The sequence below is a fragment of the Thamnophis elegans genome, chromosome 15 (genome assembly GCF_009769535.1).
Source record: "Thamnophis elegans isolate rThaEle1 chromosome 15, rThaEle1.pri, whole genome shotgun sequence".
Taxonomy (NCBI): domain Eukaryota; kingdom Metazoa; phylum Chordata; class Lepidosauria; order Squamata; family Colubridae; genus Thamnophis; species Thamnophis elegans.
Window position 1 is genome coordinate 21,994,823 of NC_045555.1, and position 26,742 is coordinate 22,021,564.

General features: G+C 40.0%; 1 protein-coding gene across 1 annotated transcript in view; it reads left to right on the forward strand.

Moving 5' to 3' along the window:
- The window catches only part of LOC116518724 (calcium-activated potassium channel subunit alpha-1-like), a 354,617-nt gene that overhangs the window by 37,577 nt on the left and 290,298 nt on the right, over nucleotides 1-26,742 (forward strand). The window contains exon 2 of the mRNA XM_032232239.1: nucleotides 23,954-24,048. Coding sequence (XP_032088130.1) covers nucleotides 23,954-24,048 — 95 coding nt within the window. The remainder of the gene's footprint in view (nucleotides 1-23,953; nucleotides 24,049-26,742) is intronic.

The following is a 26,742-nucleotide window of genomic DNA, read 5'->3' on the forward strand; positions in this document are numbered from 1 at the left end:
ACTGAGGTCCCATTACTTGTCTCAGCTTCTGCCAACCTAGCAGTTTGAAAGCATGTAAAATAGAAGTAGAAAAATAGGAACCACCCTTGGTGGGACAGTAACAGTGTTCTGTGCACCTTCGGCGTTTAGTCATGCCAGCCACATGACCACGGAGATGTCTTCCGACATCGCTGATTCTTTGGCTTTGAATCCGCGATGAGCACCGCTGCCTACAGTTGGGAATGACTAACACATGTGCGAGGGGAACCTTTACCTTTATAATAAATTCCTAAGAATAAGTGAATATTAAGCTTGGTATTTTTAGTATGTACTTTTATAATATTAACTATTTTAATATTTATCCTTCATTTTTGATAACATTTCTTTAGTGTGTTTTATGACATAGCGATCTAAACAGCACTTGTATTTGTGTGTGATATCCTAGGATGGAGTTGCATCCCAATGTTTGCAGTGAATTTTTCATCATTTGCGGCTCATAATCCCTTCTCCATAGATGCATATGGAAACTCCTGACTTCCATAAATTTATCCCCACCTTAAACAATTGTCAGAGGTGGCAGAAAACAGTTGTTAAGAGATTTTATCCATGATGTAGTTGATTTCCTGTATGTCAGCTTTCACTGTTAATTCATAAAGTCAAGGAATCACCTTAGGGTGTGAAATTCATGTCTGGTTTTTTTTTAATGTCAATTTTTGACATTAGATGGCTAAGCAGGATTCATCCTGCTTAGTTTACTTATATCAGCAGGTTTCCAGCTAATTATACAATGGTTGATCCATTCATTCAAGGCATTCAATTCTCCCTGGGTTATTCCGATCACTAATTTATGAAGTGATGAAGATTAAATTTTCATTAGCTGAAGCCTTGCATAACACAGATTAGGAAGTCAGAAAATATTGTACATTCAGGTTGCCAACAAATGATCCCACCCTTTTGCACTGTGTTGAGGCAGGCTATAATCTGGTTATAGACAAACTTGATGGCTTTGTTGAAACACCTAAGGGTGCAGATTGTTAGAATGTGGTGCAGGGGTATCAAATTGGATTTCTACGAGGACGGATCAGCATTGTAATTTTCCTACATGGGATTTAGAGGTGGGTTGCTACCAGTTTGCACAGGTTCAGGAAAACTGGTAGTGAAAATTGCAACAGGGTTGCCCAACCGGTAGGGATGGGAAGCTCACCACACCCCCGAACTGGTTCCCCAGTTGCCATGGCATTTTTTTTTTTGACATTTTTAATGTTCTGCGCATGCACAGACCATTTACAGGCAACAGTGCATGCACGCGCACGAAACCGGCAGTAACGCCAATAGAAACCCACCCCTGATGGGATGGCTGGGGGGGTGGGGGGAGTTGGGATGGATGCCTCTTGCAGAACCCTGCTGCCCAAAACAGGACATGGGGAGCTGCATGTGGCTCCTCACACCCCACTTTCAGTCTAGACGACGTCCTGCAGCATTTGCTGACCAAAATGGGGCATGGGAGGCCTCTCATGCCCCCCTGCACCTCCTTTTGGCTGCAAAGGCATTGTGGGCTGGTCCTTTGCTATTTTCCAGGCTGGCCAATGGGCCAGATTTTGACACCCCTGATGTCGTAGTTCATCTGCTCCTAAAATGCAGTTGTATCCATCACAAAGCTAGGATAATTTGTTGCACTCCTAGTCATTTTCCCCTTTTGAATATTGTTGAAAAATATCAAGTTAACACTCTTTGATGATAATGTGGATGCTGTTTGCTTTAGATACAAGGAGACCTTATCCATTTTAAATTGGGGAGTGTTCTGTTTATCCTGTAAGTTAGACTGTTTTATTATACACTTATCTATCTTTAAGATGGTACATTCATTTCCTGGGAGAGCTGCTTTCTTCTTGCTAGACTGGGTCATGTTCCTCATTTTACCAGGTAATTCCTTTTATTTTCCCATTCATAATGTATTTTTTCCCAGCATCTCATGATTGCTCATGATAAAGGTGGCTGAAGCTCAGGAAATTGGTGAACGGATGTTCTGCACTTAGACTCTAATGGTTTCTACTAAGGTTGTAGAAAATTGTAGATTGAATTTCCTCCTCCTCTTTCTTTGGAGTAGTTATATTTTTTTCAGAAATACCACCACCACCACCTCCTCCTCCTCCTCCTCCTGTAACATTACAGAGAGGGCAAATCTTCTTCCAGTTAACAAGTCTACAGTTCACAAACAAAGGTGCAAAAGTGTAGAACTTTATTTGACAGATGATAGCTGCTAGGGTTACATTACGAGAGGGCCCAACTGAAACTCTTTTAAGTGGTTGAGTTGATCTTTATAATTTATCAAATTTTGCAGATGCTTAAAATACCATTTTCGTTCTTTGAACCTACAGAAATAGGTCCTGGCTCACTCCACTCTGGAGTGTAGCTCTCAATGAACCATCGGATCTGTCCTCATTCTGGAAAACATTTTGGGCTTCTACTTGAAAGATTTTGGGGGAAATGCACTGGCTGATGGAGTTCTGACGTCTCTCTAATACAATGTTAGGTTTTCTGGCAGGGGCAATATAAAAAAGCAGATGCATTGTCCTGGGATACATAAAGTTTATCTATTTTTTTTTAATTTGGTAGGATTGGCAACTTTTCAAATTAAATTTTCATAAAGTGAAAACTTTACTTCAGTTTATATAAAACCAACTTCTATGGCTTTTCTATTGCATTATAGGTTAAACTATAGGTGAAGAAAATATGAGAGAAGTTTGCTGCTAAAGGTGCAAGTAATTGTACCTAAAGGTGTAGAAAAGGGTCTTACCAGTCCTTCTCTCTCCCTTCCTCCCACTCTCTCTCACACACTTATCTAACTGTCTATCATCTATCATCTCTCTCTCTCTCTCTCTTTCTCTCTCTCTCATATCTTTCTATCGTTTATCTCATTTATTCTATCTATCTATCTATCTATCTATCTATCTATCTATCTATCTATCTATCTATCTATCTATTATCTATCTGTCTGTCTGTCTGTCTGTCTGTCTGTCTGTCTGTCTGTCTGTCTGTCTGTCTATTATCATCATCTTGTTCCATCTCTCCATCTATCAACTATACTGCATTTCACTCACCTTTGTTTCTCATCTTGGCAGTTTTTAACTATGGCCATTTCCCCCACCCCCACCCCCACTTCAGCAAGTGTTTATATGATATTGGTTGTACAGAGAGTTAGGTAATTATCTTCATCTCTCTTGCACAGTGGTCCATTTCCAGGGTGCTGCTGTCTTTGTTAGCAGAAGAATTTATCAGATTCTGCTTCCAGAGTTTGGAGCCATCTATAGTCTGTCTCCAGAAAATTGACCTTAATTTCATTTGGGATTTAATTGAGTTGGCTGATGGACAAGCTATTTCAGGAGAAAATCTTGACCTGGTTCTAATTTTAATATGGGAAAGTTTGTGTCATTCAACTGACTTTTAAAAGTGGAAAATCTGAAACATTACAGTGTGCTTCTCTTTCAGATTTTTCCATTTTCAAAAACAAGACTAATGTTGCTGTCTATAATCAGCCTCAATGTTTTCACTCCATATGTGGTTTTTCTGTTGAAGGGCCTGTATTCCTGCTTAAAGTTTGCAGACTGTTTTGGAAGAAAACATTATATCAGAACAGCTAAAAAAAAAATAGTGGTACACAACATTTCAGAGATAATGCCAGCAAAATGCAAGAACCGATATATTGTCAGATTTTGAAATTAAATATTTACATTCAATTCATGTCACTTATGAAGATGTGCTCATTGTATTATAATCCATGAGTATTATTTCTCATTTTTCTTGTCACGGCAAACACAATTCACTTTATCATAAGACCTCTTGAACAGATACGAATTCTGGAAAATTACTCAGTCATAATTCTAATTATGGGTATACTTACTTTTATGTTATTTTGAAATCCACTTCCAATATTGTGACCCACGTGGAATGCTATTATTTTTATAATGCTGAATTATGTCCCTTTTGTACTTCAGACAGAAAAATGAATCTTATATAGGCAGAGTGATTATATTAAAATTAAAATAAAATATAAAATAAATATTTTTTAAAAAATCCAAAGAAAATAGATTATGAGTGGATCAAAGGAAGAAAAACCACAGACTAGTCTGTTGAAACAAGCATAGTGTGTATGCATGAATTCAGGAAGATTGAATTGACTTACCGTAAACCAATATCATAATAGTATCTTGAAGAGCTAAGAAGAAATTTCCTGACAGAATAATTAATCAGTGAAATGGTTTGCCTCCAGAACTTGTGGGTGCTCCATCACTGGAGGTTTTCAAAAAGAGATTGGACAGCCTTTTGTCCATAATGTTTTAGGTAGTTGGTTGAACTCGAAGACCTCCAATATCTCTTTCAATCCCATCGTCTATGTTCTATGAATGACCTGAAAAATTAATAACCTATGTGATATACAGAGACTTTAAAAAAATATTTTGTCTAAGTTTATATAAGTGTGTAGTTGAGAGCAGATGGGGTTCCTAACTAACATTTCAAATACAAACTTGAAATTTGGCACATTACGTTCCTCTTGGCTTCTAGGGGCTTGCTAAGAACGATTATTCCAAAATGACCATCAGATCATTAGTGTTTCTTACACAGTGATTAACATGCTCTGATGCTAAGGAGTTCTACTCTCCCTCCCCACCTGAAAAAAACTCTGTACCAACTGCCAGTTGCCTTATATTAACACCCTCTGATGCTAAGGAGTTAGACATTCTACTCCCTCTCCCCACCTGAAAAGAAACTCTGTTCCAACTGCCAATTGCCTCCCATTCCGTTACCTCAGTTCGAACTGGCAGTCGTTCCACTCCTTCACTCAGGAGTGTTCTGTGGCTCCTTACTAAATATCGGTACCTCACCAAAATGTTTACGGCTTCCACCTATGGAAATGCTTCCCACCTCAAGGCAGCAGGAGCGATATTCCCTTATGTGTTTCAGTCACTGACCACCACTGAGCCACAGATTGAACCAGAGTGAACCGGATTTCTCCTGCATTGCTTGGTCACATAGTCTCGTCGCGAAACACGGGTATCCAGCTAGTTGGTTAATAAGTAGCATTTCAAAAAGAGATCGGGGTTTTGGTTTTTTTTTTGCTTTGCAAATATGTCCAGCATATTTTGACTTTATGTAGCATTGTCACTCAGCAATGTATTTCCTCTTTGTTACTTAATGGCTCCTGATCGTGAATGTTATTCTTCATTTGAAATAAAGTTTGCTTTGTGGTGAGGAATTTGTCATGACCGGTTGTTGCTGTTTTTATCAGACAAACACTGCTTGTTAGATTTATATTTTCAGTTTAGAATGAGAAATGATTTATATCTACAGCAAACTATGTTTACATGAAAATTAAGGGCCGACGTGGCATTCAGTCATGCTTACGTGTGTGAAGTGGATATTTTTTTATAGTGCAGAATTTCCAAGATTGGTGAGAAAGCTCTTTTTACAACAAAGAGACATATCCAGCACGTGGGGAATACCTAATGAGAAAGTGATAAATTGCATCCTCCTTGAAACTAATCTGTCTTGATTATACAGCAGCATCTGCAGTCTAAGGATTCCTTCACCATTGCCTGAACCTTGACGCTTCTTCTTGGTTCAAATTTACATCCAAAATTGGTCAGAGCAGTCTGCTGGAATCTTTCCAAGTCCATTTGCTTAGGTGAAGTGGTCAAGAATGAAGCTGAGCTGAGGAAATTCCCCCCCAAAAGTTGAATAGGGAGTGTCTAATTTTATTCTGAGATGCCAAGTAAAGCGTGTGTGTGTGTGTGTGTGTGTGAGCGCACGCACACGCGTGCACACACACACACACACACACACACACACACACACACACAGTATATATCTTTCGTTGGCATGAAAGAGCTGAAAAGCAAAGCAGCAAACGCTGGCTTCTGGGTTTGGTGCTTTGTCTCATTGCTCCTGATTTGCGGCACACATTTCTCTTGCAGTTGTTCCTCCTTTTCTTCAGCAGGAAACAAAATATCACAATATTTGGCCTCCCCTCTCAATGGCTTCTAAGTTTCTGAACAAGTAAGCAGCCGCTTTCTAACGAAAACAATGGGCAATACAAGCGAGATTTTGCACAATCCGTGATTTTTGATCCAATCCTCTCGGGCTACAGCGCAGACTGTGCTTTTTGTTTAGCAACTTTATTTGTTGTTTGTTTGTTTGTTTGTCAAACATGTACAAGATAACAAGTATAGGTATGAACATAAACATGAACAAATGAAGTAAATGCAGATAAATGAGGACAGAAGACAGGGACGGTAGCCACGCTGGTGCACTTATGCACGCCCCCTTTACGGGCCTCTTAGGAATGGGGTGAGGTCCACGGTGCACAGTTTGAGGTTGAAGCTGTGGAGGTTTGAGGCTGTAACAATGGAGTCAGGTAGAGCATTCCAGGCATTGACCACTCTTGCTGAAGTCGTATTTTCTGCAATCGAGTTTGGAGCGATTTATCTTGAGTTTGTATCTATTGTCTGCCCCTGTGTTATTGTGGTTGAAGCTGAAATAGTCATTGACAGGTAAGAGGTTTGTAGCAGACAATTTTGTGAACTATGCTTTAGATTGGACCACAGGCGTCACAGTTCCAGATTGTCCAAGCCCAACATTTCAAGCCTGGTGGCATAGGGAATTCTGTTGTGAGTAGAGGAGTGGAGGACTCTTCTCGTGAAATACCTATGAACCCCAATCAGTCGTGTTAATGTCCAATATACAGTGTGGGTTCCAGGTAAACTTGTTTTAGCATCCTTCTGACTGCGATAATTGTGAAGATGCCATTTTTATAAGGCACCCAGGTAGTACTGTGACTATTTGTGACCCCGGGCCATTCGTTTTGTTGTAATTTTGATTTAGTTCCTTTGTTTCTTTCAGACCTGATTTGTAGAGATTGCTGTAGAACTATAGTTCCTTTTAGAACACTGTTGTTCAGCAGAAATTGTAATATGCCAAATGTCATGGAGGTTCTGGGAAGAAAAATAGACATGGAACTGTTGGAAGAAATATCCATCTGGTTCAGTTCCAAGCCAGAGAAAGGCACTGAAAGAGACAAAATGGAGGCTGGAGGCTGTGGGTCCATTTATTGGTGAACAGAATACCATCCACGTGTGATTCTGGGCAGCTGACCACATGGAGTTGAGAGTGGGGGGAGGTTTATACCTTCTCTTGGGCTCTGCACTTGAGCTTCCTGTTCCAGTGCAAGAGCATGTATTCTATTGGCTGTTGTCAGACACCCATGGGGCCATGTATAAATCCTAGGAGTTTCTCTGAGCTAAGTTTGGTTGAAGTTTGGTCTGCTGATGCAATGAAGGGGCTTGTTGAAGGGACAATTCCTACTGTGGCTGAGAGCTAATCCTTCCTTTTTTGGATCTTGAGTGAGGGTATTTGCTTATGAATAGAGCTAGCTATTTCTTTATCTCTTAAGTGTTGACATCTGCTGTGGGTTATTAAGGAAGGCATGTTTCTCTATTTCTCATCTGGGGAAATATAATATTCTGCTTTTTTAATATTTCTCAAAATATTTCAAAATATAAGAGCCGAGGTGGCACAGTGGTTAGGGTGCAGTACTGCAGGCCACTTCAGCTGACTGTGATCTGCCAGTTCAGTGGTTCAAATCTCACCGGCTCAAGGTTGACTCAGCCTTCCATCCTTCCGAGGTGGGTGAAATGAGACCCAGACTGTGGAGGCAAGTTGCTGACTCAATTTGCTAAAAAATCTGTAAACGCTTAGAGAGGGCTGAAAGCCCTATGAAGCGGTATATAAGTCTAATAAATAAATAAATAAATAAATAAATAAATAAATTTCATTCTTCTAGGAGAGGGGGTGGGTGCTAACTTTCTACAAAATTAAGGAGAGGAAAGCATTCTGGGAGAGCTCCTGGGGATTGTTTACCTACCTTTGAGAAGTTGGACTGTTCCCACAGTGCATTGAATCTCAACATTTGGGCTGACTGAGTCACTCTTTCTATGCCTTTCCTCCTCGATAAATAAAATTGCCATGGAGATTATGCAGTTGTGGCGGAGAATTAGAATGACAAAAGTACTATTTGAAGCCCAACTCCATAATTGCACTTCTAGGTGACTGCAGAACAGCAGTGATTCAGCAGAAGGAAATAACGTTAATATGGCTATTTAATTTAATATTCTCAGCCAGGGAAATGAGGGAGACGAAGGAAGTTACCTGTATCTTCTGTGTCAACATATACCAGGAATCTGATTCTTTCTCTCAAGGCAAAAAAAAAAAAGACAACCTGAATGTTAAGTAGAGAAGTAGGACACGAAAGAGGTGTTTAATTGATTCCTTCGCCGTTTTTCCACTGATGTTCAAGTTCTGATTCTCACACAGATTCCATCTCAGTCAGATTCCAGCAGGACATTTGTAAATCTTGTTAAAGTTGCCACAGAAGAAAATGGGGTAGGGTGATGGAGACTTTGCCCAAGGGGAGGAGGGAATGGAGATGATTAGGCATAACATCCTTTCCTTCTAATTCTTGTTCTAGTTGGGAAAAAATTCTGAACCTTTCTTCCTTCTTTCCTTCCTTCTTTCCTTCCTTCCTTATTTCCTTCCTTCCTAGATTGCAATGCCCTGTTACAAAGTTATATCTGTATGCTGGCTTTCTGTTTATCTACCAATCATCTCTATCATCTCTATCATCTCTATCATCTCTATCACTCTATCAGTCAGTCAGTCAGTCTGTCTGTCTGTCTATCTATCTACCTACCTACCTTATCATCCATCCATCCACCCATCCATCCATTCATCCATCCATCTATCATCCATCCATCCATCCATCCATCCATCCATCCATCCATCCATCCATCCATCCATCCATCTTCTGTTCAATTATGTCTGAATTTCAAAGACAGCCTGGATTAATCCATTCATCTATCTATCTGTTTATCCATCCGTCCGTCCATACAGCATCTACCTACCTACCTACCTACCTACCTACCTACCCTACCTACCTACCTACCTACCTATCCTATCTATCTATCTATCTATCTATCTATCTATCTATCTATCTATCTATCATCTTCAGTTCAATTATGTGTTTCAAAGACAGCCTGGACCAATCCTTGCAGCTTTTTTTTTCAGAAGCGGCTTGCCAATGCCTCCTTCCTAGGTCTGTTTTTAAATTTAATTTTATTTATTTTGTCAAGCATGTATATGATAACAGATATAACTATAAACTTGATTATGAATACAGGAAATGAATACAAATAAGTGGGACAGCAGGACAGGGCTGGTAGGCATGCGGGTGTGCTTATGCACGCTTCTTACAGACCTCTTAGGAATGGGATGAGGTCAACAGTAGACAGTCTAAGGTTAAAGTTATGGGGGTTTGGGGATGAAACCACAGAGTCAGATAGTGCATTCCAGACATTGACCACGTCTGTTGCTGAAGTGGTATTTTCTGCAATCAAGTTTGGAGCAGTTTACTTTAAGTTTGTTATCTATTGTGTGGCCCATGTAGTGTTGCAGTTGAAGCTGAAGTAGTCATTGACAGGTAGGATATTGTAGCAGATAATTTCGTGTACTATCCTCAGGTATACTGAAGACGGCGTAGTTCTACGTTGTCTAAGCCCAAAATTTCAAGCTGGTGTTATAAGGTATTCTGTTGCGAGCAGAGGTCTGAGAGAGAGTGACTGGTACAGGATCACCCAGTTCCCCTTGGATCATGGAATCATAGCAATAGCAATAGCAATAGCAGTAGACTTATATACCGCTTCATAGGCCTTTCAGGCCTCTCTAAGCGGTTTTACAGAGAGTCAGCATATTGCCCCCAACAATCTGGGTCCTCATTTTACCCCACCTCGGAAGGATGGAAGGCTGAGTCAACCCTGAGCGGTGAGATTTGAACCGCCGAACTGCTGATCTAGCAGTAGCCTGCAGTGCTGCATTTAACCACTGCGCCACCAATCATGTAGTTGGAAGGAGTCATTGATGCCATCAAATCAACTTCCTTTGGGTACAACTATCAGAATAGACTCAATAGACTATCCGAATAGTAGACTCAAGAGATGACTGACCAACCTGGACCGAAAAGGGAGATACAGTTTTTCTGTCCGATTTTATTCCTGAATTGCTCTTATTGTTAGGAATTTTCACTCCTATTCAACTAAATACATCTCTCTAATTTAAAATCATTTTTTAATGTTCTGCATTCCAACGATAGTAAACACAGAAAATGACCCTTATGGAGAACGAAGAACAGAAAGGGAGAGATGCAATTGGGGATTGAATATGGATGAAGGAGAAAATTAGACGTTGTTTTTATTAGCAATTGTTGCATGTCTGCACGCTTTTTAAATTTCAAATCATAACAATTTAAGAAATATAGATTATAGGCCCTCTGGGTAGGAATCTGTCTTCTTGTAGTCTGTTAAGCATTATGCGCAGATGGTTTATTATTTTTAATATTGTAGAGAACAAATTTGGAATGGCACTTTGGGGAGTTAAAACTCACACTTTCCGAAGGAGTACTACAGCTCAGAAGCAGTTTTCAATTTCTGTGTTAGAGGAACTTGGTATACATAGACAATGAACTGGAGACCAAGGTTTTCACCAATCTGAACAAATTACAATGAGCAGTTAAACATCGATGTGTGTTTCCACATGAAGGTAGTTTTCCTGTATTCCCCCAAGGAGCCAGCTCATGTGTGATAGGCTAGCCTTCATAATTTCCTTTCTTCTTTCTTTCTTCTTTTCATCCCTCTGTCTCTTTCTTTCTTTCTTTCTTTCTTTCTTTCTTTCTTTCTTTCTTTCTTTTTTCTTTCTTTCTTTCGCAGAGCTCTATCCCACACGTAGGACCTTAAGTTTTCAAGTGTTACCAAAGGCGACCAGGATGATACCATCTAATGTCAAGGAAGAATTGCAAGTTCTAATGTGGTATGGGAGTTAGCCGATGCAGAATAGTTTTTCTCAGCCAAAAGATTTCAAATACGCATGGTGTTTACATGATGCAAATTAGTGAAAGTTGTTTGTTCAGATACTTCTGAATCCTGGTCTGATCAAACAGTCTGAAATCAGACCATGATTCAGAAGTAATCTGAACAATCAACATTCACCAATTTGCATCACATAAAAGGTATTTAAAAGCCAGTGCTGGGACAGATGAACACAATTCAAAGCACACTGATGATGTCTCCTTGAATGGTGATGAAATGTTTGTAACAAATTTCCAAGCTCGGAAGCTCCAACTAACAAAATGACTATTGATAACAGGAGGATGGTTGGGAAAAAGGGGAAGTTTATTTCTATCATTGTGTGCAAAAATGCCAGATCCAGCTTCACTACTTCTGTAACCTCTTAAGCTTTAGTAAAGTGTACTCTGGTATAACAATGGGCCAGGGGTCTTTCTTTGCTAGATGACTTGAGTGGGACGGTGGACAGACAGGCAGCTAGAGTTGAAAAATATAATGCTTTATCTGAGATCCTAATAAGTCTGAAATTGAGATTTAAACTGAGACCTCCTTAGGTTGAATTTAAAATTTACATTGTTCTGCCTCATGAAATATTTCCTCTTTCAAACAAAAAATACAGGTATGAAGAGAGCAAATGTTGCAAGTTCATATTTGGTACCCTCCTTTCCACACAGCTCTGAATGTAGCAGTCTATTTGTTGTATTACCTCCCTGCGTCCCATCAGATCACACAGGGTAGGCCTCCTCCGAATTCCATCCGCCAGTCAGTGCCGACTGGCGACTACGCGGAGGAGAGCCTTCTCAGTGCAGCTCCGACGCTATGGAACAATCTCCCATGGAGAATCCGCACCCTCACCACCGTTCCCAGGCCTTCCGCACGGCCCTTAAGATCTGGCTATCCCGTCGGGCCTGGGGATAGGACTTTACTCTCTCCCTGCCCCCGAATGCCGAGTGAATGTTGTGCTTTATTGTTAATTATTTTTACTCACATTTTCTTTTATGTCTTGTCTTGCACCCCCCTCCTCATTATTGTAAGCCCGCCCTGAGTCCCCTCAGGGAAAAGGTGTTCAATAAAACCATAAAAAAGCCATATGTATAATTGCTACAACTCCCTTTTAGGTAAACTAATTTCATATACTCCTGTGTGGGGACAAGTAAACAGTTAAATGGAACTTAAATAATTCAGTGTGAGTGTGATTGCATCCTTTGGCACAGGAATGAGTTCACTCAGATCCTGAATGTACCAACTGAGTAAAAGCTGAAGAAGTAAGGGATTAAATGAAACATAACCAATTTTTAAAGATCCCATTGAAAGGCATACACCTATGAACCTGAGATTGATTAGATAGATAGAAGTAGATAGATAGATAGTATAGATAGATAGATAGATAGATAGATAGATAGATAGATAAATAAAGAGATACTATAGATATAGATTAGATAGATATAGAGATAGATAGGTAGATAGGTAGATAGATAGGTTAGATAGGTAGATAGGTAGATAGATAGATAGATAGATTAGATAGAGATAGATAGATATAGATAGATGAATAGAGATAGCTATCTAGATAGTATAGATATAAATACATAGATATAAATAGAGATAGATAGATAGATAAATAGATAAAAGAAAGATAGATAGATGTAGAGTATAGATAGATAGGATAGATAGATAGATAGATAGATAGATAGATAGATAGATAGATAATTAGATAGAGATAGATAAATATAGATAGAGGGGGGGAGAGAGAGACAGATAGATCCCTATTAGGGATCTGTCTATTATGGATATAGATTTCCATTCATTCAGAATTATAATGCTGATTCTAAATGGTTCTAAATTCTAGTACTCACTTCTTAGCTTCCCCCCACCCCAATCATGCTTTTGTCAACTCTGTGTATCTTTTCTTATTTGCTTTCTTTTACCTAAAGAAAAAGTATATAGGCACCTCTTTTTCTCTGAGATGTGATTATACGCCGAAAGTGCCATGGCATTAGGAGATGTCCTTTTAACACCCAAAAAGATTGACAACATAAAACCCCCCAGGGGCATTGCTTGGCATTCTTCTCTGCAGATTAAATTTGGAATGAGCCATCATCTGCTTGTTGCTTCTCCAACCAATCTCCCCCTCCCGCCCCCAACAAGTCAGTTCACATACCCAGCTGGTGATTCATTCAAGCAATAGGAAAATCCAACAAGGTGATGCACATGTGATTTATATCTGAATAAATTTATAATTCAGAACTCATGGAGGAAGTTGCTGTGAATTCGCAAGCTGTTAATCCTGCAGATTAACTTTCAGCCATAACAAATTTCTATTTGCCCAAGTTAAGCCTGAATTACATTTGAGAGAAGCCACATTAATCTACAAGGCGACGCCAAATCAAGAACGACCACATTCAATCATATTTTATTTGACAAGACCGCCATAAAGAACAATCTCTGAGGCCTCAATCAGAGTGTCGTGAAATCAATACACTTGATACCATACAACCCATATGTCGGGGGCTCCTGCCATTTTTAATAGAACAGTGATGGCTAACCTTTTTCTCCTTGTGTGCTGGAAATCACATGCACCTGTGCCTACACCCGTAAGCAATGCGCCCTGACCCTGTGCATGCGTGCATGACCCCCCCTTGCTCCCCCACCCCCCTGTTCATGCACGTGACCCCCCTGCCCCATTTTGAGCCTAGCAGGCCTCCCCAAAGCCTCCTCGGATCAAAAACAGGGCATGGGGGGTTTTCACGAACCCCCCACACGCTCCTCCCATGCCCCAGGCATGCAAACGTGAGCCCTCATCCATACCTGTGTGTGTGAGTACTCTCCCCACCTGCACGTGGTGCACATGTCTCCCACATGGGCAGCAGAGACCCGAAAACGCGTTGGTGGGGCGGGAGGTGCACGTTGCATGCGCGGGTGGAGCTGAGTGACAGCTCATGTGCCTGAAGGGAGGGCTCCACGTGCCACTTGTGGCATGTGTGCCATGAGTTTGTTATCCACGGTTATGAAGAAACATCTGATTTTGACTCCTCTGTCCAGACTCTCATCAAGGGTGAGATGCTTTTTTATCATTTTCTCTTGAACCTGCTATCAACCAGAACATCCCTTAACGTTTAACCTACTTCATTAAGGAAGCCAGGGCCCTTATTTCTTCAGATAATAAACCCTCAAAGCCCCATGTGCAAGTATACAAAGTATTCATTCACAATCTCAGATTAGGGCACCATTGAAATCTGAAAGGAATGCGGAATTGTCTTATTTAGGGACATAGGGGAAATGAGGAATTACTAAAATTCATTAGAAAATGAAACTGAGTTCATTTTCTTTATATTGATGCGAGTTCAGAATAATGGCTGATTGCAATGATACCAGTTTGGATGATGAAACTTTGATGCTCCAACTGATATGGAAGATATATTCTCTCTGTTGTTTTTTTAAATTATGAATGAGATATATCATTAGTTTCGTAAGGGAAGATTAGGTGGGTTTCCTTGGAGATCTTTCCACTTAGGTTAAAAATTGGGGCAACCTTGAACAGTATTCTCTCTGTGATTCTAATTTCTCTCCAAAGCTATTTAAATCCAACCTTGTTTCTTATAGGAAGGACAAGAGCTTTTAATCAGAATTTTAAAAAACTTCTTAGTTCCAGTAACTGCTACTTAAATGGGGATGTTTTTCTTTTGTAACTGTTTTGTGCAATTTAGTTTTATTAGTGGCTTATTATTGGAGGTCGTAGTAATATAGTATCCACATTTTTTTTCCTGCAGATGAGCAAGACAGACTTACAAAAAATAATTAATATTTGGTCAATCTTAAAGCAGGGCTGTGTCAGTTCTTCCACTGTGTGCAGAGTCATTTGGAGTCGGACAGAGAACTCAAATTAAATTAAATTAAATTAAAATGAATTAAATTCCAGTAAAAGCAATTCAACCCTGAACAATTATATTTTCGGGCATTCAGGGAAGTGTATTCAAGAGGAAAGGGAGAGCAAGAGAGAAATAAAACTTATTGTAGAGCCATGTGTTGGATTCCTCCTTCTCCAAAATTTATTACAATGATATTATTTTTTGTGGTCCTTTTTAGATGCTGACGTCTGGTTTGAAAAAAAAAATAGTTATATATCATATATCACATTTGGCTACAGTTGATATTGGATTTAAGCCTTTTCTCTAGAGTTTCCTTATATATCCTAATCTGACAACATTTAAATTGACATCTAATTGTCTTTCCACTAAGGGCATCATATTCCATTTCACGTAAGAATAACTCAAATATATTCTTTGACAGCTACTGGTCTTCTCCTAAAGAATTTGGAGACTTAATGGATAGACTTAAAGTAATAGCACCAAGAAAAGGATACAAGTAGGGGAATAATAAACCACCACCACCTCCTCGCTCCTCCTCTTCTATCCTCCTTCCTTCGCTCCTCCGGTCGCTCCTCCACCTCCACCTCCACTCCACCTCCACCCCCACCTCCACCTCCACCTCCTTTTGGCTTTCTCCTCTTCCATTATACAGCCCCATTACAAAATCTTGGTTAAGCATTACATTGGTCTAATTTTATCTTTCCCTACTCCTAACTTTCAACTGAGATTGTAGCACTATGATTTTTTTAAAGGATCACAAATTCTTTCAGAAGTTAACTGTCATTAAAAGTCATGCAGGTAATGATTTATAATGAATACTGATGTTTTAGTCCTTTTATCTGAGAGGAGTGCCTGGTCTCACTTTTGGAGAACTTGAGAAAGACGGCAAGCAGAAGTCTGCTGTCAGCATGGAATTGTTTGCATTTTCCTATTTTTCATTTGACAGAGTACATAAACATAAATCACAAGAAACTGCCTTTCCTCATGTCTTTGGTCTTAATTTTTTTAAAAATTAGTTGTTTGCAGCCATCTACTGATGGCTGCAAACACAGTAATTATAATTATAATTATTATTTGTAGGTATAATTAGTACATGCTTTAGCAAAGTGGTGATGTTGCAGTGGTTTGCCCTCTGAGTTACCATTTTGTTCCTAAATGTTTCGTTACCAGGCTAGGTAACAACTTCATTGGGAGAACTGTAGAAGGTGAAGATGTTATCTAACTCGGTAATGAAACATTCGTGAACTAAATGGCAAGCTTGGAGGGGAATTGACTGTCAACATCTAAAACCTGAGCTATAATATTTTTTATTACTTCAAAGTGGAGCTGTCCACAGTCTATCATACAGGTTATATATTCTTCTTCTTGTGCCATATCCGTCATTGGACGTTGGCGATCACGTTGGCATCCCATTTTTGTCAACAGCTGAATGAAAAAGTGCTGCTGAGATTTCTCCAACCAGTCACTTAGCTTTTGAAGTCATGATTTTATTCTTCTGGCTGGACCTCTTTTGGCCTTCAATTTTTCCCTGGAGGATTAAGTGAAGATGCCGTATTTTCTGGGTGTCGCATCACATGTCCAAAATATCTAACTTATCACTTTTATAATGGCTTTGATGATTCCCTTGGCTTTTCTCCGGGCGGCTTATGACCTGCCCTCATTTCTGATTTTGTTAACCCAGCTTATACATACAGCCGCCTGTAATCCACATTGCAAATGCTTCTAGTCTCTTCAAGTATTTTTTTTTTGTCAGATCCAACTCTATACTCTGTAGAGCAGGATAGAAAAGATGTAACATCTCACAAGTCTGATTTCAGTCTTAGGTTATATATAGGAAAGCAAATCTCAGTGGGTCTATGGACAATTCCCCACGTCAACTTGACACTGCCAACTTGACACGGCCCACTACCATGGCCAACTCTCTGCGGGACAATTCGCTGTGGGTCAAGTGTGACACTAATGTCAAAGAAATGGTGGAATGGAATCATAAAAGAAGGATACAAAAAGGAAGAACAGAATTAAATTGCGAATGACAAAAATCAAAATATTTTAAAATTTATTTTGAATAATTAAATTGAATTGTTAAAGTGTCCGGTGGCGAAGTTGTCCTGCAGTGAGTTGGGCATGGCAATTGGTCATAGAGAGTTGGCCCCATTCAGCTCATTATTACCCCCAAAGGCAGAACACTCTCATGTATTAAAGAGAAAAAAACTTGGTAATCTTTCAGAGAAAAGAATTAAGGACATATTAAGGCTGATTCAGTCTAAAACATTTATTTCTGTTCTGACCCAGCCTTAGCAGAAGCAAGTAACAGACTCCTCACAAAGAAAAAATCCCTCTTTATTTACCTCTTGTGAATTAATTGCATTCACCCACCAAAAATTTAGGCAATAGTCCTTCAAGGACTGGGGGCAGCAGACCTTAACAGTTCTTATTATAATTGAAAGGCCGTGAGCTCTGCAAATTAAGTTCTGGCAAGCAGTCTTTATTGCATGAAACACTATGAGCAAAATCTTCAAAAATACGAACTGTTGTCTCCTACGACAACCACTCCCTTTTCCTTCTATTTATTCCCCAGCCGGGGAGGGGCCATTCAGGGTCCACGTGTGCTTTGCTTCCTGAGTCAACTCCCTATACTCCGTTGTTAACCTCTCCTAACTGCTCTGCATATACGTGCATCTGAACAGGCCCCAGCTGTTCTTACATCTCACTCATATCAGCTCCAAAGGCAGCTCCCTCTCTGTTGGCTGAGAAATGCTGGACAGCCTTGGGCTAAAGTGCAGGATTCCAAATAGCATCCCCAATAAAATCAGAGTCTGAGGAAAAGGATTCCTCAAAATTCCAATTTATTAAAGAGCCATGTTGACATCCGAATCTGAAAGCTTTCAGGTTTTCCCACCCAGTTGAAAATTCCAGATCCTGCCCCAACACACCACAAGTTCATCATATGGTCCAATCTTTCACTGCCACAAAGACAGATTCCTCTCAGATCCGGCCAGGTGCAGAGACAAAGTCAACCTTGACTTTTAGGAGAAGAATGTTGTTATGGCTACACATCACCCAACTCCACCTAATTTCCCCCTCCCAGTGTCCCACAATAGAAAGTGTGGCAGGCCTGAAGCCCCAAAAGAAAAAAAAAATGGCTTGCAGGACTGACACTGGCTCTATCCTCTGTGTCTGAGGTTAAGCATCCATCAGAGCCTTCCGCAGACTCCAGAACTAGCCCAAGTTCCTTTCCAACCTCCTCATTTCCGCGCTGGCAGGGCACAAACCTTTGGGCATCAGGACGCGGAAGAATATGATGGGTGCTATGTCCATTTAGGGAAGAAAATAGGCCCCCATCATTGTCTTTTAATACGTGGACGGAGCCGGTTGAGGTTTTGGATATTGCTAGATGTTGAGAATCTGCCCACAACTACCATATTATCCAGTAGTCTGCAAACTCCAGGCGGGATTTCTGATCATTGAGGAAGCTTTAACATTTCTACCCAACTTTGAGCAACAGTGGCTAGTCTTTGTAAATATGATCCCAGTTTCCTTAATAGGTCTTCATGGGCTATCATTTGCTTGCTGACTATTTGAAAAGAGCAAAGTGTGGGTGTGTGTGTGTGTGTGTGCGTGTGTGTGTGTTCCAGCATAACTCTGGAGTGCCTGGAGCAATTTCAACCAAAATTGGTACAGAGATGACTTACCTCTTTGGAAACAAATACTGTGGGGGGTAAGACAACCCCTAACATCCCTTGGGGTATATGTTCTTTAAGATACAGCCTATTACTGGCTACTGGCTTCTCTGTACACCATAGTGGAGTTGCCATGGTAACAGCTTCACAGTATCCACAAGGGGGCTCCCTCTGGTAAGGGTGAAAATCTAACAGTAGAAATTATGTTTGGTCCGGACATTTCCCCCCTATAATAAATACCGGGCAACACGGGTTATCAACTAGTGGTAAATGAATTGGAAGGTTGGATGCTGTGATAATAGAAAACCAACCATTATTAACAGGAAATCTCTAGTTTTGTCACAGCTTTAAAATAGATTTCTAGTTGCGTAACTCTAAATCTTCTCTTCTGATAAATATGCAACGTCTCCACATTTACAAATGTAAAAGAGACACATTGCACCAAGTAATGAATACACCCTCCCACCTCCCTCTATTTATATGTTCCTGTCATCAAGCAATTAAAATAATGAATACTTTACACAACAACAGGTAAGCCGGCTGGCTGCATAAAGATAGTATTAACTTAGAATGGCATTGCTGTGTCTCGAAATAAGACACAGGTGAAAACTTCATTTCTCAGATTCTGAAAATGCCTCTTTCTCTGAGTCCTGGATAGCTGAGATTAAAGCTTTTTACCAAGTATTAAAATTAGATTTTTTTTCCTGCTCCATATTCCCAAGCAGCAGCCAAGAAATTAAAAGATGCTTGCTCCTGGGGAGGAAAGCTATGGCAAATCTAGACAGCATGCCAAAAAAGCAGAGACATCACCCTGCCAACAAAAGTGTGTATAGTCAAGGCTATGGTTTTCCCAATTGCAATGGATGGCTGTGAAATTTGGACCACAAGGAAGCTAAGCACCAAAGAATGGAGGCCTTTGAACTATGGTGCTGGAGAAGACTCCTGCGAGTCTCTTGGACTGCAAGGCGATCAAGTCAGTCAGTCCTAGAGAAGTTGCCAATGACTGATTATTTCACGAACTTAATCAAAATAAATATTTATGTTTCTGGGCATTATATGTTTAATTGTATCTGTAAGTCTCTTAGATTTGCTTGATTGAAGAGATATTGCAATAAGTAAATGATTTCAAATGTACATAAACATATACATATACATACACCTACATACATGCACACACACGCACGCACACACGCGCGCGCACACACACACACACACACACACACACACACATTGTGTGCAGGGCCAGATTTAGATGAAAAGAGGCCCTAGGCTATTCCACTTATGAGGCCCTTTCACCTCCCATTTTTAAGTTTGTAAATTACATGAGAGACAATAAAATACATCATTACTGTGATATATATCAATATATATCAATATATATAGCTGGCCTCCCGACAGAGGGCCGCTCTGCTCTGCAGCAAAGGTAGCGAGGCCAGCCGCCTCCCCTGCTGCGCTCAGCTGCCCAGCTCGGCCCCCTCGCCCTCACCTGCCTGGTCGTTGGTGGGCTCCGCGTCAACGGGGCGGCTACTGGGAGCAGCCGCGCCTCTCGCCCGACCGCCGGTGCCAGGAACGTGGGCGGGCTCCCCAACTGCCGCGGCGCTGGAACGATCTTAACCAATACATTTTTATGTTTGTTTATTAGTCATATGCATAGAATTTCTCCTTATTTTCGGTTCAGTGTCTTAGTGTTCACTGTTTTTAGAATAGTGTAATTTTAATTTTGCTAACAATTGAATGTAGGCCCCTCTTGATCTTGAGGCCCTAGGCTGAAGCCTAGTTAGCCTATAGGAAAATCCGTCCCTGAGTGTGTGTGTTTGTGTGTGTGTCTGTGTGTGTGTGTGTCTGTGTCTGTGTGTGTGTGCATTCCCCTTCCCTCCCTCCTTCTCTCTTCATTGCTCTTGCTGGTGTATTGCTGCTTTGTCGGATAAGTCTTGTCCAAGGCTAGTATTTGTTTTTACATAGAGATACATCTCATTATGTGTAGCTGTGAAACAGCCCCCCCCCCCCCCAAGTTTGTCTTCTGGAGTACATAGGGTGAGCCCAAGAGCCAAGGTGGCGCAGTGGTTAAATGCAGCACTGCAGGCTACTGCTAGATCAGCAGGTCAGCGGTTCAAATCTCACCGGCTCAGGGTTGACTCAGCCTTCCATCCTTCTGAGGTGGGTAAAATGAGGACCTAGATTGTTGGGGCAATATGCTGACTCTCTGTAAACCGCTTAGAGAGGCCTGAAAGGCCTATGAAGCGGTATATAAGTCTACTGCTATTGCTATTGCTATTCTTTCGAACTGAGTTGTCCTGGGAAGCCAATTTTTCTGTTTGCCTTGTGGAGTATCATCCTTGCTTATGTTTATTGTGTCTCCTAAGAAATCTGCTGAGCATTTGATTTATATTTGCAGATATCGATATTCTTTCCTTGTTTTAATTTATTTTTATAGTGATATTTATGAAACACTATAAAAATAAAGGAATTGAATTTAGAGGTCTTGGTGTGTGGAAGGAAGGAAGAGGGAGGGAGGGAGTATGGGTAATCTAGAAAAAAGAAGGAGTAGGGACGACATGATAGTAGTATTTCAATATTTGAGGGGCTGCCACAGAGAAGAGGGGGTCAGCTTGTTTTCCAAAGCACCAGAAGGCAAGAGAAGGAACAATGGATGGAAACTAATTGGGGAGAGAAGCAACTTGGAATTAAGGATAAACTTCCTAACAGAGAGGGCAATTAACCAGTGGAACAGCTTGTCTTCAGAAATTGTGGGCGCTCCATCACTGGAGGTTGTGAAGAAGAGGATGTCCATCATACTGGACATCCACCTGTCTGGAATCATATAGGGTTTTCTGCTTGAGCAGGGAGTTGGACTAGAAGACCTAAGGTTCCTTCCAGCTCTATTCTGATTAAGGGAGGGAGGAGGGGAGGGAGGGAGGAAAGAAGGAGGGAAGCTTCCTGGATTGGTTGGCTTCCTATTTCTTCAAATCCGAATCATCAGAAGCAGATGTTTCTCTGCTTCAATTTTCCTGGACTTCCTTAAATTCCTGGCATAAGAGATGGCAGGATTGTAGGAAAAACATGTTTCTTATTGGATAAAGACAATGTATTTCTTGGGTTGTCCTTGTGGCTACATGAATCCATCCATCATCTAGATCAAAAATTAACCATGAATTTCCTTGCTTGGAGGTTAACAATTTCCCCTTTCTATGCCACCCATGATTGAAACATATTTATCTTGGATGTAAGAATGCTGTAATTGGTAGTAGCAGTTTCTGGAAACACTAGATATGAGTAATATAGGCCAATAGTGATTCAGAGGGTGTTTTTCTTTGACTAGCTGTTTCCTATCCCTCTGGTGACTCAGTAAAGGCTGATGCTTCCAGAGGGGGAGCGCCTTGGATTAACCAAACAACTTTTTAAACAGTGGTCCTTCTGGAACTTTGCATTTCAGCTTTGCTTGGCATTTAAGACTTCACCCGCTGCCCAAGATGAGCATCCTTGGGAAACTAATTCTAATAACCTTAAATTATAATAATGCATGACTAATATCCATTTTTCACACAGTTCTTTTTGGTTAATTTTATCTACGGACCTATTCTGCACAGAGACTGACACAGAAGGCCATATAAATGCCTATGGCAGTAGCTACTTTTGTTTCAGGGTTTGCATGTGTCAGCTATGTTGTACATCTTTGAGTTGACAATTACTAAATGACCTGTCTAGCAGCTCTTGAAATATGCCACACAGTGAACGTTCATTTTGGGTAGTCCTTTGCACACACAAAATGCCATTCAAGGAAATTATATTTCTGTTGGGCATTCTACCAGACAAATACGATAAAAAGACTATATATATATATATATATATATATATATATATATATATATATATATATATATAATCTATATATATATATATATATATATATATATATATATACACACGTATATACGTATATATACGTATATATGTACGTATATATGTACGTATATATGTATATATGTGTATATGTGTATATGTGTATATGTGTGTGTATATATATATATATATATATATATATATATATATATATATATATATATATATATATATATATATTTACTACACACTATGAAACCTGGTGATTCTTCTAACTCTAGATCAGCCCTTTACACAGCCTTCATCTCGTCTACACTTGGTTCCTCTCTCTCCACCCTGATTCTCTTTCCTCTTTTTTCTCTTTTTACGAGAAAAGTCTTGCACTCTTCTGTACACAATAGTATTCCTTATGCCAATAGGCTCGTAATTCTCAGTTTAGATAACTTAGAACTGTGTCACTTGCAATCAGACTAGGTATGGCTTGCAAAATTATACATAGTAATGTTTTGCCTGTAAATGACTTTTTCTGTTTAATCACAATAATATGTGCACAAACAACTGCTTTAAATTCAATGTCAATCATTCTGAACTTGATCATAAGAAATACAATTTATCTAATAGAGGTGTCAAAGTCTGGAATGCCCTACCTGATTCAGTTGTTTCAGCTACAAATTTTCACAGTTTCAGTCACAAATTAACTTCCATGGACCTTACTTTAGATTTGTGGTCTGTAGCATTAGTGCATAAGTGCATAAGAGTTAGTGCATAAGTGCACTAATGTGCCTATCATCCCTACCATTGTATTCTTATTCTCTTGCTCTTCTTCTCATTTATGTTTGACAAATTCCAATAAAAAATAAAATAAAAAATGAAATAAATAAAATAAAATAAATCTATCACTTCAGGTTGCCATATGATGTCATTGGCCTCATTTGAAGTGCATGGTATCCTGTGCTTAGTTGGATAGGAACATACAAGTTTTATCCTTTGCTCAGAAGGAAGAGTTGAAATATATCCAATCTTGCAGGATCCAATCTGGACCAGAGGTTTTGTCTCCTGCTGGAGCCCATCCTCAGGGAATTTCTCTCTAGAAATTTCAAAGATTAGACTTCTATAGAGGAGACATAAGGAGAACAGCAGAATTCAGAATAGTGTCCACTGTTATCCAACAATTACTCTATTTCCCTGGATAATAAGCCCAATCTGGTTTTTGAGTGCATGCACTAAAATAAGCCCTCCCCTGAAAATAAGCCCTCCTTGAAAATATTGCAACACAGCAGCAGCCATGAGGTGACCATGCTCGCCGCCTCTTGCACCTCAAAAATAATAAGACCTCCCCCAAAATAAGGCCAAGCGCTTATTTCGGGGGTCAAAAGAAAACAAGACTCTGTCTTATTTTCAGGGAAACATGATATTAATCGAAGAATTGAGTATAACTTATGACATTTGTATGTGGTTGGCTGAGGAACAGGATTTGCCAATTAACAATAAGACAGAATGTTAATTGTTGCATTTACTTGCCTCCTTGTGGTTTTTCACCCATTCTAATTATCCTCTATTTTCTGTCTTCTAGGAGGCCCATAAGATAACTGGCAGTGGGGAGACCCAGGCCGATGGGGAGTTGAAAGGCACAGATGAAAAGAAGAAGTTGTGGCAATAGAAGTGGGCTGGATGACCTCTGTTAAAGACTGGGCAGGGGTGATGATTTCAGCCCAGACCTTAACCGGCAGAGTTCTTGTGAGTGTTCTGAATCTTGTTTCAGTTTTTTTTCTTTCTTTCTGTTAAATTTGAATTCCAGGAGTGAGCTGATGCCTGGAGTGACAGGCTCCATATCGGCAAGTATTTGATGGGATGATTGAAGGTTGCAGTGACTTCACAGAATGACATGGTTATCTGTGTGTGAAGGGAAGAGGGGACAGCAAGAAGGCAAGAGAGAACCCACATATCATGGTGTGAGCATGCACACATCATCATCTTTTAACAACCCCATAATCCCTTGTGTGGAGGAGTCTAGGCAACTGAATAGAGCTAGCAGAATGTTTAATGGCCAGATGCCCTCCCTGTCACCAATGTGGAGTTTTGTTCAGCAGATATATTCTCATTGTGCCCAGAGATTATCTGCCTCTGCCTAGGATCGAACTCACAGCCTCCTGATTGTGAGGAGAGAGTTCCACCTCTAGGCCACCACACCACTCCACCATGCACACATAATGCAGCTTATATGTTTGTTACAAAACCTTTTCATAGTCACACCAATGCTCAGTGATATCATGACACACATGCTGTCATTCGGATGTCATTGTAACTCAGGGGTCCCCAAACCTGGAAACTCTTAAGATTTGTGGACTTCAACTCCCAGAATTCTGCAGCCAGCATAGCATTCTGGGAGTTGAAGTCCACAAATCTTAAAGTTGCCAAGATTGAAGACCTCTTCTTTAACTCATTAAGAAGATTGCTGGGCACAAATACTAATAAATAAGAATTTTCAGATTACATTGCAAATGCTTGGCGTTTATGGTCAATAGTGAACTCATGAACCTACTTCAGGTCTACAGTATGGACCACAATGTGTTTGAGAAACTCAAATGGTACTTACCATATACTATTAGGTTATCGTGATAAAATGCTATTAGATGGCCTACATTTAAAATTGCCAGGCAGCACCTTCAGTGGTCCATGTTAGATTGAAATTTCAGAGAAGATAAGGAATTCATCCTTTTTATGGCTGTAATGTGGCAATCACCTCCAGCCCAACCATTTGACAGTGATTGTGAAATTATCTACTTAAACATTTATTATCAGGAATTTTATATTTAAAATGCGGCTGCATGCTGCTCTTTAAACTGATGGTACAAAGGATAAGATAGATGGATGGATGGATGGATGGATGGAGGGAGGGAGGGAGGGATGGATGGAGAGAGAGAGAGAGAGAGAGAGAGAGAGAGAGAGAGAGAGAGAGAGAGAGGAAGGGAGGGAGAGGGAGAGAAAGAGAGAGAGACCGGGGATGGTCTATAAGCCAATAAGCATAGTGCTGAGAAAAACTCTTCTGTATGCAAAGTGTTGTTCTTTTAGAATAGAATAGAATTCTTTATTGGCCAAGTGTGATTGGACACAGAAGGAATTTGTCTGGTGCATATGCTCTCAGTGTACATAAAAAGACATGATATATTCATCAAGAATCACAAGATACAACACTTAATATAGTCATAGGGTACAAATAAGCAATCAGGAAACAATCAATATCAATATAAATCGTAAGGATACAAGCAACAAAGTTACAGTCCTGCAGTCATAAGTGGAAGGAGATGGGTGATAGGAACGAGGAGAAGTCTAAAATTAATAGTAATGCAATCTTAGTGAATAGATTGACAGTTGGGATCATGAAACTGTAAAAACATGATATTGTCAAGGTTCCGACTGAGCAAGCACTGTTGAGATGTTCCAATCTCTTAATGCAAAACTTTATTGAGCACATCATTTTGGCACAGGTGAAAACTCTGGTTAATTCCTGTGCAAACCAATATAATTAAAAAGTAGATTCCCCCCTCCCCTTGATTAGTGCAGGTCACATTGTCCAATTGACTGTCGATATATTGTTATGGGAAAATGTCTTTGGAGTTAGGCAAACACCTGTAGAAGTGTCCTTGGTTCCCACAGGCTGTCTTGGGTGATGTCTGGAGCCTGCATTCCATTTCCCTTTTCCTTCCCACTGGTTTGTTGGCACGTTGAGAAGCAGCAATGGTTTCAACAGTATAAGTGCGCTTCGAACTTCACAGATACATTATCTTCTGAGCCTTTTACATCCAAAGGGAAATACCTCTTTTCATTTGAGCGCAATCATTTTCAATGTAGACACTATAGCAGTAATCCTGTTTTTGTAATGCAGAATGCTTTTATATAGAGTAAATGAAAATGCCGGACTACCAAAAAAAAACAAAAAACTGCAAGGAGTAGGCTAATTGGGGTTAATTGGCTGATGTTGAACATGTACTTCTTTTTTAAAATAAGTATTATAATTATTCTAAAAGTTTTTGTATGAGGAGAAATGTTTTAAAGCACATCTGCAGTACAGGTAGTTCTCGACTTAAGGCCACAATTGAGCCCAAAATGTCTGTTGTTAAGTGAGACGTTTGTTAAGTGAGTTTTGCCCTGCGTTACGACCTTTCTTGCTACAGTTGTTAAATGAATCCCTGCAATTGCTAAGTTAGTCACACGATTGTTAAATGAACCTGGATTCCCCATAAACTTTGCTTGTTGGAAGGTCGCAAAAGGTGAAAAGGTGAAAAACTGTAACCATCATGAGAATAAACAAGTTGCCAAGCATCTGAAATTTGATCATGGGAACATGGGGCCAATGATGTTGCAAAGGTTATAAGTGTGAAACATGGTCACAAGACACTTTTTACAGTGCTGTTGTAACTTTGAATGGTC